Source organism: Siphateles boraxobius, unplaced genomic scaffold (genome assembly GCF_051911475.1).
Source record: "Siphateles boraxobius isolate OS27281-9 unplaced genomic scaffold, OSU_SipBor_1 26, whole genome shotgun sequence".
NCBI classification, from domain to species: domain Eukaryota; kingdom Metazoa; phylum Chordata; class Actinopteri; order Cypriniformes; family Leuciscidae; genus Siphateles; species Siphateles boraxobius.
The window spans coordinates 2,321,922-2,335,858 of record NW_027508876.1 but is presented as its reverse complement, the minus strand read 5'-3'; the positions used below and the strand labels follow the sequence as shown (position 1 = coordinate 2,335,858).

Below are 13,937 nucleotides of genomic sequence, written 5' to 3'. Positions count from 1 at the left end.
GGTCACATGATAATGACAACATGGCGAATGTAGTACGTCCAGATCATATTAATACTATACAGAAAATACTTTTTTAGCAGTCGTGGAAGTAATTACTTATTCAAAATAAGTACCTACTCAAGAGAGTATGCGATTTGGGACGCAGCCATAGCCTTTCAAAGTATACTCCATTTGATGTATGCATGAACACTAGGGGTGGGCGATTTAGCCTCCAAAATATATCACGATATTTCAAGAATATTTGCGATAATGATATTAATGACGATATGGAAAAAAAAAATTAATGGAACAACATTTTATTGGTGATTGCAGCTGGCAGGCAGCAGCATTTATTAGAGCAAACGAAATGAAGCTTATTTCCAATGAGCTAAATGCCCAATGGGCACTTTTTAGACAATTATTTTTATTACATTTATCTCACCTAAATGGTTGCTCACTCTTTGCATTTGTACAATGGCGTAATTTTGTTGTTAAGAGTTTACACAACACAAGGAAGCCTGATTTCAATCTCTGAATTAAATTGAAAAAAGTAGCAAAAACGAATACAAAATAATACAGATACAAATAAAGAGAAAAGTTTTTGGATAGGTCTAACACTAGTATTCAGGAATACTACAGAAACTGAATAAAGTACTCGAATGTAAAATAACACTGAACGTCTTTTAGTCCTGACTAAATTAAATACACAGGCTATTCATTCTGATTCCTTACAATTAAAGGTATCTTTAGTTGTTTTACGACAACATTAATGACAGACACATATGGCTGCTGTCACTTTTAGAGCTAGTGCACGGACCTATTACTGTTTCATTATACTGTCTGACACACTGTCACATGTGTTTTAATGCCTATGAGACATAACCAATTGTGTTTATGAGTATACTAACCAAGAACAGAATTTTGAAAATGAAAAACTTTAGTTATGATGCACTTGTGGCCCAATTGTGCAAATGACAATTCCGTCATGTCCCGAGTCCTAAACGTGTGAGTGTGCGGCCTGCAGCGTGCTGGACGCTTGCCTTGTGTTACCCATTTTTAAAAACGAGAGAGAAGACGCATTCACAATACGTCATCGCCTCGCTATATCACTGATATCGCAATACGACACTTTTTGATCACTTTTTGTGTACCGGTGTTATCGTGGCCGTTATGATATGGCACAATATATATGATCTGTACTACTATGTTAACCTACTCTGACATTCATACAAAGGTTCTTTCTTTGTTACGGATTAACGTTAGCACACAAACTTATTCTCATCTATTTACAGACCAATGTCTGCCTTGATGAAGGTATGATGATGCCCAGAGTTTAACCAATCATAACAGAGATCATTTACATATAAAAGGCCAGGACACACCAAGATGATGGTCAGAAAATGTCAGGATTTTTGGCCGCTTGAGCATTTGCGACTGAGCCCGTCAATGAGAGAGATCACTATGATCCGCTGTACAGATTAGCCAACCAGAGCACGAGAAGAAAAGCAGGAGTGATTAGCAAGACTGGTGTGAAAATGGTACGCACTGCTTGTCCTAGCTTTTTCGGTTTCCTTTTTTGAATGACGAATACAGACTACTGCCACCTGCTGGTATGGAAAGTTTTTCCTCTCACACAGACGCAGAATGTGCTAGTTGGCCATTGGCTGTAGTCTTTGCTGTGTGTTCAAGCTCAACTTTTAGGCCCAGACATGAGGTGACACTAGGGTCGGGCATCGTTTTAATTTTAACAATTCCAATTCTGATTATCAATTCCAATTCTGATAGATTCCCTATTTCGATTCCAATCTGGTAAAAAACAAACAAGCAAAAAAAAAAAAAAACACTTGGATATCCATTCACATTTATTCTAAGTCGTATTGCAAAACATTTCATTGTAGCTGAATACCATCTACAACATCTGTAAAACAATTACACAAGGAACTTTTGCCAATGGTTTAAAAAATACCATAGCAAAAACAACTAGCCTAACAAACACTCAGTAATTAAAAAAGGGAAAAAATTAGAAATTGCACAAATAAATACAACTGAACAAAGATATGATTGAAATAAACTGTTTTAAGATGTTCAGGTATTCAGGTACAGAAACTGTAATCAAATGAAAAAAAAAAAAACACTGCACTTTATAAATAAAATATACATTACAAAAATTATTCAGTCAAGAAAAGCAACTGAATTTTCTCTTAGTCTTTTGTTGTTTGATTATCGTTATTATAGAGACGGGAACAGGAATTTTAGGCTTCTGTCACTTTAAGAGCTGCACGGATCCAATATACTGTTATGCGTTTATTTTGTCAACTGTTTACACGTTCACTTAAGACATAACCGACTGTGTTTACGAGAATATTTTGACATATTTTGTGTGTGTATTTGTCCGTTCAAGTCCAAAAAGACGTAAGAGAACTCTGTTCAGTATCGCGCAGTATTCAGTATGAGAGGCGGCTTTCTGTGCGCACGTTTTGGATGTGTGCGTATCACAGAAAACAGCGTGCAAGTCTCCTTGCGCTTGAATGGTTTAAAATCATATGAAAATGGACAGAAAGGAATCGATAAGAGGAAATCTATTTTTTTATTTATTTTATAACAAGTATCCGAATCCTGGATTTAATTATCTGATTCCAGAATTGGCCAACCCTAGGTGACGCCACATTCACCACAGTTAGTTTGGTGTGTCTGGTACAGTAGTTTGTTTAATTGCTTGAATGCACCAACGAAATACATCTTTACCATAAGATAACTGTCCTTTAGGAACCAGATGATTCGCTTTAAGATAATTTGACATCGTGAAATCATGATTTCATTTTCAGCTACATCTATTATATCTGTAGGCAGATCCAATTATTTTGACTGACAAGGCGATATGTTAAAACCTGACCCATATGTTTTTGAGAGACTGCAGGTGAAAATGAAGAGCCAGTTTTTGACGCAATGTGGGATGGACTCACTTTTGAAATCCCTAAAGTCCCTGACACCCCTCACGTACACAAACACAAATAACAAAACCAATGTATGACTAATCACTATTCTCAGATTAGCAGTTTGACAATATGTTCATCCATATAATGACCATTTATGTAAACTAGAGCACTAGAGGCCTAGATGACAGCATAGCATACACAAATCTACACAAACAGCTGCGCAGCCAGACAAACAGGGCAGAATGAACAACACTGTCAACATGCATAACCCCTTAATGGCACTAAATTGAGTGTATATTAATGCGTTTAATGTTGCTGTGGTTTAAAAAAAAATGACATGAATCTGAAAAGCTGTTGCCCCATTAAGCAGCTTCAATGTAGTTAGCTACTTTTTGTTAGCTTGTGATGTAGCTAACTACAAAGGGTATATCTTCACTGCAGTTCACTGAGTAGCTTGTTGCATATGAAAAGTAGCTTCCTGAACAAAACAAAAAAAGCAGCTTACAGCATAAAATCAAACTACAGACATTCTGAATCTATAAAGCTTTAGCACAACACAGCAGCAGACTAACAAACACGCTGAGATCAAACGTACCTTTCTTGTTGGGTAAAATAACTGGGGAAAAAAAAGAAGGTTTCTAAATTAAATCTGAGCATGAATAACAAGGCTGGCATTTACTTGTCCCTGACTTCACAGTTCGTACGCCACTAATTGAGTTTTGTCACTGGAACCACGAGGCGTATGATAGACCAAAGTCACAAAACATCTCTCTAACAATTCCCTGAGAATATCATAGCATTAGCCTGGGTAGAAATATCACCCACTGGGAAGAGCTGACAGTTAATAAAATATCATCACCCAGGGGTATCGTGTTAAATCAAACTATTATTGAAAGTTTTCTCTGAGGAGGGAATGTTTGGTCGAACTAAGTTAGGGGCATCTGTGCGCTTCGCTTGGACCAGACTCAAGCAATCCTGACCGTGGTTTCGTTTTAATTAACGTTGGCTTCCAGCATCCAGTCTTAAGGGGAGACTGTCCCACTCATCATGCGAGTGAGTCTCTCACCGTCTGTTTGAGACTTGCTGAGGAAGATGGTGCTGGCGCGCGGGTGGTCCGAAGGATTGTACTCCATGTTGAGCTCTGAGGAGAGGAAAAGAGAAAGACTTTCTGTTATTCAAAACTGTTTGAGTATTACTAGAATAAGCACAATCGGGAAACATTTAGTCAGGCAAGCCGCAGAATTTATTTATATACACACAGCCTTGAAAAATGGCGACATTTAAAATAATTCGATGTAGCAAAATACTGACTGGTCAGAACAGTGTCATTTATATACAATTATAGTATTTATTCATATTACGAGTTTTCATTTTTAGTTCATGTTTTATGCTATATTTTTTTTAATAAGTTTCATTTCGTTTCAGTTTTGATTTCATTTCAATTTTAAGTCATTTTAGTACTTCAAGTTATTTTATTTCACTTTCCGTTCTAATGTTTATGTTATACTTATACAGTATAATTATACAGCTTTTTTTCCCAATTAACCAAGATGATGTTTAATAGTTTTATTTAATAACAACACCACCACTTGTTTAGAATGGAATACTGGCATACTCTGCTAGTAAATTGGATATTTTGGCAATTGACAGAAAAAGTGATTCTGCGTGCGGCAAAGATAGTAGCAATGTACAGTAATATGTATGTATTTACTCTGCTATGCCATTATACCGACACTAGGGGGCAGATTTATGATCATGGGAACCATAGACCATTTGTGCATTATTTCTGAATGAGGGACTAAAACCCTTAATCATTTTTATTTAATTTTATAGTAACATATACTGCAATATACATACTATATTTATTCTTATATTTATATTAAAATGTATTATAGTAAGTATAGTAATGTTTATAACATTTATTGTAAAATATATTTTATTTTATAGTATTGTTGCCTGCCATCAATTCTAGTCATCATCAAGACACAGACTAGAATTTTTTTTTTATAAATTTAATTTACATTTATATTAATACTATATTTGATTTAATTTTTTTAAAGTATTTAAATATGTTTTAATTATTTAATTTATGTAAATATTTATTTTTATTTTAAGAAACTTTCTTTCTGCACAGATTCTCGCCTTATTTAAATAAGCATTTAAATCTGTTTTAATTATTTAATTTACACACACACACACACACACACACACACACACACACACACACACACACACACACACACACACACACACACACACACACACACACACACACACACACACACACACACACACACACACACACACACACACACACACACACCAGGAAATAAGGAACCCAGAGGAAGGAATCTCAAAACCTCTAAAACCACAACAGCCAATACTATCATCAATAGACATCATCATCATCATCATCATCATCATCATCATCACTTACTGCAGCGTTTGAGATTTGTGAAACTGAACAAAATCGTGTCGGTGAAATACCCGTTTCAGAGACAGCCACGTGAGCAGGCAGCTGTATTGTGTTTTAAGTCTTTTGAAGCAGTGTCTTTTTTATGCGGAAGAGCCACTTGAATCTCAAATGAGCCTCGACCGCGAGACGTATGAAGCGCTCTGAGGTGCGGCGGAAAGACTGATTAATAAAAGATGGAGCTGTGTTGGAGAGAAAGGTGGATATGATGAAAAAGTGGAGAGGAGACCAGAGAACTGAATGTGCTGCCGATTTCAGAGAGGTTTATGGGTAGCTGGATACATACACTGTCATATTAATGTGTTTTATTGAAGAAGAAAAAAAGTGCACGCTCATGGCAGAACATGTGCTAACAACAGTTTTCAATGGGATTGAGTCATTTCCTCTTTTCCTGTGACCCACCCTCAGTATATTGTGAAGCGGAGGAGGTCTGGTCCGAACACCCCATGACTTCCTCACACTCAGGAAACAGCTTCTAACACACACTTACCAGAGCATGTACAAATACACATGTAGAACATCTTTCAAGCATGTGCAAAACTACATAGGGCCCTATGAAATCGGTTTTATTACAAATTTATTAAAAATAAAAAAAACATTTCTGGATTCCTTTTTTAATAGTTTAATTAAATATAAATAATAAACAAAATCATAAAACTTTATCAGTTTGATAATATATTACATTTTTAACAATAATAGGAAATGGGACCAGGCTTAAGCCTTGTCTGTGAATCCGGGCATATATTTATTAGTTTAAAAATTATATCCAACGGCTTGGCTCTAAAAACACTGAAAGTCCGCTTTAAATCTCAAAAAGTTCATTTCAGTTTGTCCTTTTCAATGAATCAGTTCAAAATAGTGATTAAATGTAACAATGCTTACAGAGGCCCTATGTGGTATTTTACATTCTAAATGTTTTAGCAAAAGCATTAAGGATATAAAAGATATGAGCCAATAGCTCATAATTATTCTTAATCAATACTGTCAAATATTGAATTAGGTCAATGAATGTTTCTGACCTGAATTACGGCTCTAGCCCAGTTAACAGCACCAGCTGTTAACAGCACAGGCTGGCAGGAAGCCCTGGCATGACTGCTTGGCATCAGTGCCCACTGCTGTCAACATTACCCCTGCAGTCACTGACAAATGTGCATGTTCACACTCAAGAAGAGCAAAGCCACATGAAGAGGACATCCAGCACTAGACTAGATGGACGGCCAGTTTCCACTCACTTACGTATGAGTTTTTTCCCCCACAATGGCCGTATCATTTTGAATCATTCTGCTGTTCTACTAAGAAGATTTGCTGCAGAATAAGCAGTTACTTTGGTTTTCTTGTAAAAGAGCTTCCTGAACTCCAGACGACAGGAGAACCTGATGTTATACCCAACTATGCCAAAACAAGCTATTTTGGAAACGATTGATTTTTGGCTGATCACAACTACCACTTTGAGTTTGACACATCAAAACTTTTATAAAGAGATCGTAAAACTAATCCATGTGAATTGAGTGGTTTAGTCCAAATTTTCTGAAGAGACTCGATCGCTTTATATGATGAACAGACTGAATTTAAGTAGCTTACTAATTGAGTGATTAACTTTTAATCACATATAAACATTCATTAACGCACATCAGTTGTGGTAAACGGAAGCTCAAGCATGTTCACTTGACGTGCGAGAACCAATGAGGTTCATTCTCGTGTTACGCATCACGCTTGAGCTTCAGCCAGAGGTGTGTTCTCGCACGTCTAGCAGGTTCGGTTGAGCTTCGCTTTATGTTCAATGATCAATGATTATATGTGAATAAAAGCCTAAATTCAATCCGTTCATCTCTTTAACAACTTTTTGAAGCGTCAAAGTGGTAGTTGCGTAGCTGTCAACGGAGACATAGAAAGCTCTCAGATTTCATTAAAAAGATCTTCATCTGTGTTCCGAAGAACTTTCAGGTTTGGAACAACATTAGGGTGAGTAATTAATGACATAGTTAAAATTTTTAGGCGAACTAACCCTTTAATAGATATTTATTATGGAAGTTAAAAATGCTCATTTCCTCCTCCATGCAACAGGCCAGAAAAACGTCTCATGCTTTACTCCTGCTGTCAGCTCTCAATCTCATCAGCCTCGCCAAGGTCATTCCTGTCACCCAGACGGGTCTGCAAATGAGGAACTGGGGTTTCATGGCTGATGTGAAGCTCAAAAGATGAGAAGTAACTCAGCACCTCTGCAGAGCTTGTAGAAGCCAGATCTGTTCAGCTCAGTGTGAGCAATAGCGCTGTGCGGGGCATTTCACCGCTTCATGCCCATCATACACAAACTCCAGCAGCAAAAACAATTATTCATCCACTTTAATAGAAACTGGATGATACAAGAATGATTGTTTGATACAACCCATTTAAAAATGTTTTTGGTCAATGCCCGATTACATTCTGGAAGATTCATTTAAAAGATTATTGATTCAATATTCTCCAAAATCATGCAAACAAAGACTCAATGCCTCATAATGATTGAAATTAGGGCCGCACGATATTGAAGAATAATGCGATATGCGATAACTCATTAAATAAAGTGATATTCGATATGGTAATGTTTAAAGTGTGTAATTATGTAACCTACATAAGTGCTTCAAATTTTTATTTACAAGAAAAACATCCCAAACAACTTCTGAAAGTGAACATCAGTGTTTTACTGTAGCCTAGCATAAGAAGTGTTATTTTAATATCAGTGTAAACCACGGGGTTTAGGGTTTAAGGCTATCCTAAATTAGGATTATTTAAGGCGAGACACGGTAGGCAAAAACATCGTTTTTTTTTCACTGGTCAATTTTGAGATTTTAGGATATTTGTCTTCAATAACATGTCTTCTTTCAGACTTGTGGTGAAAAAAAGTCAGAAATACACATTTAGGTCTTTATTTTACTACACTTTGCCTGTTTGCGTCTGTAGATTTCTCATAAACTCATCAAAAGTTGTCGTTATAAATAATCCTTCTGCTCCGCGATCGCGATCTGCACTCTGTCATCACACACACCGTTAGAAAGCTTGCTCTCTGCTGTACAATACTGCCGGATCCAAATATGGTCATTTCCTTTTTATCAGCAACCAATCGCGAAAGTAAAAGGGGGGCTTTTACTCTAAATGCGCGATCTCATTGGCTGATGCTAATTCTTTAAAGCCCGTTTTCTCAAAATGACTTTTCTCTCTCACTCCAAGTCCGAAATCTCCACGTCAGTAGCACCTATACACCAAACTTTCCAGTCTTGTACCTAGTTATATTATGAAGACATTTACAGAGGGATTTGTAAATATATTATTCTTAGCCTGATTTACATAACATTTTATTCCAAAAAACATGTCGAAAATCATTTTTTTAAGGCTATTGGCAGTATATTCTGATTTACAGGATAACAAAAGTAGATATCCATAAATCCCTCTGTAATTTTTTTCCCATCTAATATGTGAACACAATGAAAAAATAATTTTGAACCTGGCTTTATCCAATACTCAGATTTCGTTTTTTAAAATATATGCAGATTTGCGCATATTTAATTAGATAATGTCTAATTTGCATATTTAAACATTAAATTACAGAAAACTTGTAATACATTTTATTCTCATCTTAATGTAGGTAATCAACTGGCAAAGTTTCATGGTGATATCTGCTAGTTAAAAAAAATACCCTATTCACCTGTAGTGTCTCGCCTTAACAACAGAACGTGAATAATCAAAATGTTAAAATAAAACACTGCTTAGTTTTCACTGTATGAATTAAATATATACCGATTCTTATTAAAGCTACAAAAGTTATTCAGCCAAGAGCAGTGAGTGATTTTCTCTTTGTCTTTTGATCATGACCCAGATTATTGCAAGCTGTTACGATATGCATATACATTTGCGATATTTCGATATATTGTGCAGCCCTAATTGAAATCTTTCCAAAAATGATCTCAGACAGCAAAAAGCATAGCCGAAACAAGTGTGCACAAGCTTAAAGGCTCATTCATCGCAAGAACGAGAACTAGAACCATAAAGTAAAAAAAAAGAGACAGACTAATTCTAAGAGAATAGCCACACCATACAACGATAACAGCATAGCGTAATAATACGACTACAATCACTTTCAGAGCTATTTTCAGCTGATGAACCATAAAAAACATTGACAGCCCATTTAAAATCCACTTTAACTGGCCTGTTGCCTGTATACCAGCACTGGTGAATCTGAGGCAGCTTCATTCCTCACATCCTCAGGGACTGATATCAGGATCTACTCCTGGTGTCGCACTGGGAAGGAAATGACATGGAGTTAATCCAGATTTACTGTGCAGTGCATTACAACACAATGAAACACAGGATCAGCTCTACAAATCCCATCTGATCTGAACAAGTCGACTGACTGCCTTTTCTCTCGTTTGGGGGAAATAAGGAGAAGAGGCGGCTCATTTTCACCAGGAGGGACATGAAATCATTTAAACAACCTTTTCCAAGAACTGCAATCAAAAGTGTGCTACTTTTTCTCTGGCTGTTAAAATTATGAATTTTTCTTTTGTTCCATTTGCTTTATGTTTCAGCTTTAATAGTAGGGAGATGACAGTGTGTGCATAATATTAAAGGGTTAGTTATGCTTTTAGTTGCTTTAGACAAAAAAACTAAACAAAAAAAAACATTTGTTATGCTTTAGTATTGTTGCTGTTTGATCAAACTTGCAAAGTTACAAAGCACAAAGTCCCTCCAGCGGGAGTTATTCTCTATATCAGTGTCGCTGTTTCTGAACTCCCTGAAACGCCTCCATTGTAGTCCTGAGTTTTCTTCCGAGTATGAACACGTCACAATATTCCTCATTTAAATAATTCCCGCCCCAAGGCCTGGTTGAGTTAGTTAGTAGTGTGTTGAAACTCGCGGTTATGTTAAGGGGCGTGACATTTCCGGTTGACCAATCACAACACACTGGTCCATCCGACCAATAAGAGCACACTGTTTTTCAGAAGGAGGGGTTTCATAAAGACAGGAACTAAACAGAGCGTTACTGACAGACTGGGAAGTGAGGAGCTGCAACAATATCAAATTTGGGGGAAAAAAACAATCAAGACTTTAAAAAAGGGCATAATAGGTAGTGCTGAGCGGTTTGACCAAAAATGTATATCACGTTTTTTTTTTTCAAAATTATGCCGGTTTTCCGGTTTATGACGTTTTTTTTTTAATGCATAATCAGGTGTTCAAAGCATTTTATACTGGTTGAGAGAGGAATTACTGCAGTAAATTGACTTAGGATGGTCTATTTTACTGTCGTTAGTGAATATTGTAGAATAGAATAGCGCCCAGTATAACCTAAAATTGTTATTTCTTAACGTTCTAATAACCAGGAAATAACGTTAATACAACGTTTATATAACGGGAGAATTGAACGCTCTTATAACGTTTTGAATAAAGTCCTTATAACCAAGAAATTACGTTAATACAACGTCTAAAACACTGGACGTTTTGAATATTTCTAGAGCTTAATGGGAACGTTATGAAAACGTTCTTATAACCTAAAATTGTTAGCTGGGGAAGAGGAGAGATTCGCGATTGCACTGAACACGTTTTAAGTGCAGGATTCTCTGAGCGAGAAAATGGACCTATTCTAGCAAGAGCAGCGTGTATCAGAGCGCGGCACATTATATTCCGCGTGCGAGCAGAGAGATTCCCGCTAGCGCATTATATTAAGGTACTTTCGCGCTGCAATAATGTGCTCTCGACATTTGACAGAAAAATAACGCCATAGTTCTGCAGCATCCATCTTCCCTGTAAAGTAACACCAGAGCACTGCTGTTTACCCTCGCCTCGCAGTCGCTGCTTAGAAGTGCAACATTGTAAAGGGTCCGTCTGAAACCGTGTCGCGCGCCGCAGCGTAACGTTCGTTCTGAACGGTGTGTAATTAAATAAATCGGTATGGTGGTATATTAAAAATTAATATCATAACAAAAATATACACCGGTTTTTGGTATGATCCGGTATACTGCCCAGCAGTACCTAATAATAGGTCATTTTTAAAATGTAAATAGGCAACAATTTTAATTTGATGTCAATTCAATTAATTTTTAAAGGCAATATACAATTAAAAGGCATTTAAAATGTGGATATACTTCCACAATCAATACAACAAGAAGAAAATATGGTAATAAAAGATCAAGATGATAGGATAATAAATCCTCCAGTGTGTGTACAGCTGGTGTCAGAGGACAGATTACAGGACAGTTTATGGCTTCATGCCCACAGCACGCAAACACAAACACACACAAAATCATACAAATATACACACAAAGCCCTCAGTGGAAAGTGCCACCTGGACGTCATACACTATTTCTAAACACTGACCCAGAGCCTCATGACTAGAGCAAAAAAAGTCCATTTGTCAAATGAGCTGGAAGTTTTGAAACATGCACTTCCTTTTTTCATGAAGACATAACTGCACTTTTTCATTGACGTCCCTCTCTTTCAGCGTCTTTAATGGATTTGGAGGTTTGTAATGTTTACACACAATTCCGAGACAATGTTTTCAGTCAATAGTTATGTTTCCACCCAAAGTTATGAATACTGCTGTGCATAAAACTTTAGTGAATAAATCAGTGTTTCCATCCCATGTGTTCAAGAGAACAAAATCATCACTCCCTGGGAAACTGGTGCAACATATCTAATAAAAATGGAAGTTGCTGCAATCGGGGAAGACACTGTGGCTCCTTTTTCCTTCATCGTAAATGACTTTCGCAATCATGTGAGATGTTTCTGGGAGGGAATTAAAACAAATAAAATGTTGATGACATTTCAGAATGATCAAACCAACATTAGAGATTCTGTGCGATGCAATTGGTCCACTGGGTTTGTCAAGTTATCCGATCACATCCACTGCGTATAGGCAAAGTCACGCAGGTTTTATGTTGCGCATCGAGGAATTTAATTGGTAAATGTGTTCCCATCGTAGTTTATGAATGTCTTTTTACTGGATAAAAAAAAACGCATCCGCCTCAATTGAGCGCATATTTTTTTATGCACATTTTTAGAATTTATCCGAAATGTGCATAAAAGTGGATGGAAATAGAGCTCTAATTTCAATTTATCCATCAACTCACTAAGATAAACATTAAAAATGGGGATGAAAATAATTTAAAATTTTAACTAATTATCGCCGTGTTCTTAGATTTGTGAATAATCCTAACATTAAAAACAGTGTAATATAATAGCCATTCTACATTTATTTCATGCAATTAACATATTTGAACCTCATAATTATTTTTTTTTCTTACATTTAGTAGGCCTAAAACGCTACTGTTTTAATTTCCATTCATTAACAACAATTACAGGACTTGATGAAACATTTAGCAACTTTTAATTTAAATAACCATCACAAACACACTACAATACATTTCACATTCAGCTTTGCCTTTAATTATTAGTGTGAAATACGCTTCTTAGTCTCTGCAGTTGCTGTTTCTCCTCTCTGTGTTTAAATAAGAACATATTTTTTCATGTATTAGCTTATTTAACATGTTAATTTCCATGCTAAATAAATAATTAATCACTACTTTCTGTAAAAAAAAAAAAAAAAAAAATTGTTTATCAATATTAAGTAAAGAACTGTAGAATTAAAATGTATGTCAGTAACACATAATCAGAAGTTCAAAGCAGAACAACGGCCCCACTGCTAAATGTGTTATTTAATATACAATATTAGCATACATTATTAATTCATATTAGTACTTAAAAACACAAAATGCACAGTACGCACATTTTTGTAAACACGTTTGATTTGTTTCTCAAAGTCAGGGTCATTTTTTTTAAACTGACGTCCAGTGAGCTGCACTTTAAAGTGTCCAGGGTGTGAGATTTGTGAGGAGAGCACATGCAGCATAATGGAGGAGTTCAGGCTTCAGTGAACTCTGTGCTGATGCTGAGAGACTGAACACTGAACTCACTGAACTCACACACGACACCAGTCTGCTTCTCTCTCACTGGGAGGATGAAAGTCTTGACAATACTAATCACCAATTCACTAATAGAGCCGGCAAGAGCTGTGACAGCCGGACTGTTTCTCACTCAGCTCAACATTAGAGTGGCATTGCCAGGCAAGCATTACTATTACTATGCCCATCATATGTGCCAGTTTATTTTTAGTAGGCTACTATCGTGGTATTTATTCATAGTTTGAATACGTTTTTTTCATATTTTCAGTTTTCATTTCAATTTTAGTTATAGTAATTCTTCCGTGCTTTTGTCATTTTTTGTTTTTTGTTTTTTAAATATTAACATTTTGCTTTCCTTTACATCTACTTCAATTTTAGTTTTAGTAATTTTAGTGCACTTCAACTTATTTCAGTTAATTTCCAAGGCTTCATTTCTAATTTTTCGGTCAGCATTTTTTCAGCTTTATTTCAACAATTTATTTTCATTTCACTTTATTCCAACAATTTATTTAACGATTTATAATGGCTTAAGTTTAAGTTAAACATTACAACTCTGGTTTGTGCCTTAAATAATGAGGGGAATTAAGAAGAGGCATGCTATTATTTTTCTAAACAAAC

The 13,937-nt window shown here is 36.0% G+C and overlaps 1 protein-coding gene across 2 annotated transcripts in view; it reads right to left on the bottom strand.

Moving 5' to 3' along the window:
* Positions 1-13,937, bottom strand: part of ccny (cyclin Y) — an 80,857-nt gene that overhangs the window by 25,519 nt on the left and 41,401 nt on the right. Inside the window, exons 2-3 of one of the 2 annotated variants that reach the window (XM_077244150.1) lie at positions 3,982-4,056; positions 3,511-3,531 (exon numbers count right to left, since the gene is read on the bottom strand). In XM_077244150.1, coding sequence (XP_077100265.1) covers positions 3,511-3,531; positions 3,982-4,056 — 96 coding nt within the window. The remainder of the gene's footprint in view (positions 1-3,510; positions 3,532-3,981; positions 4,057-13,937) is intronic. The other variant, XM_077244151.1, reaches the window with a different exon arrangement.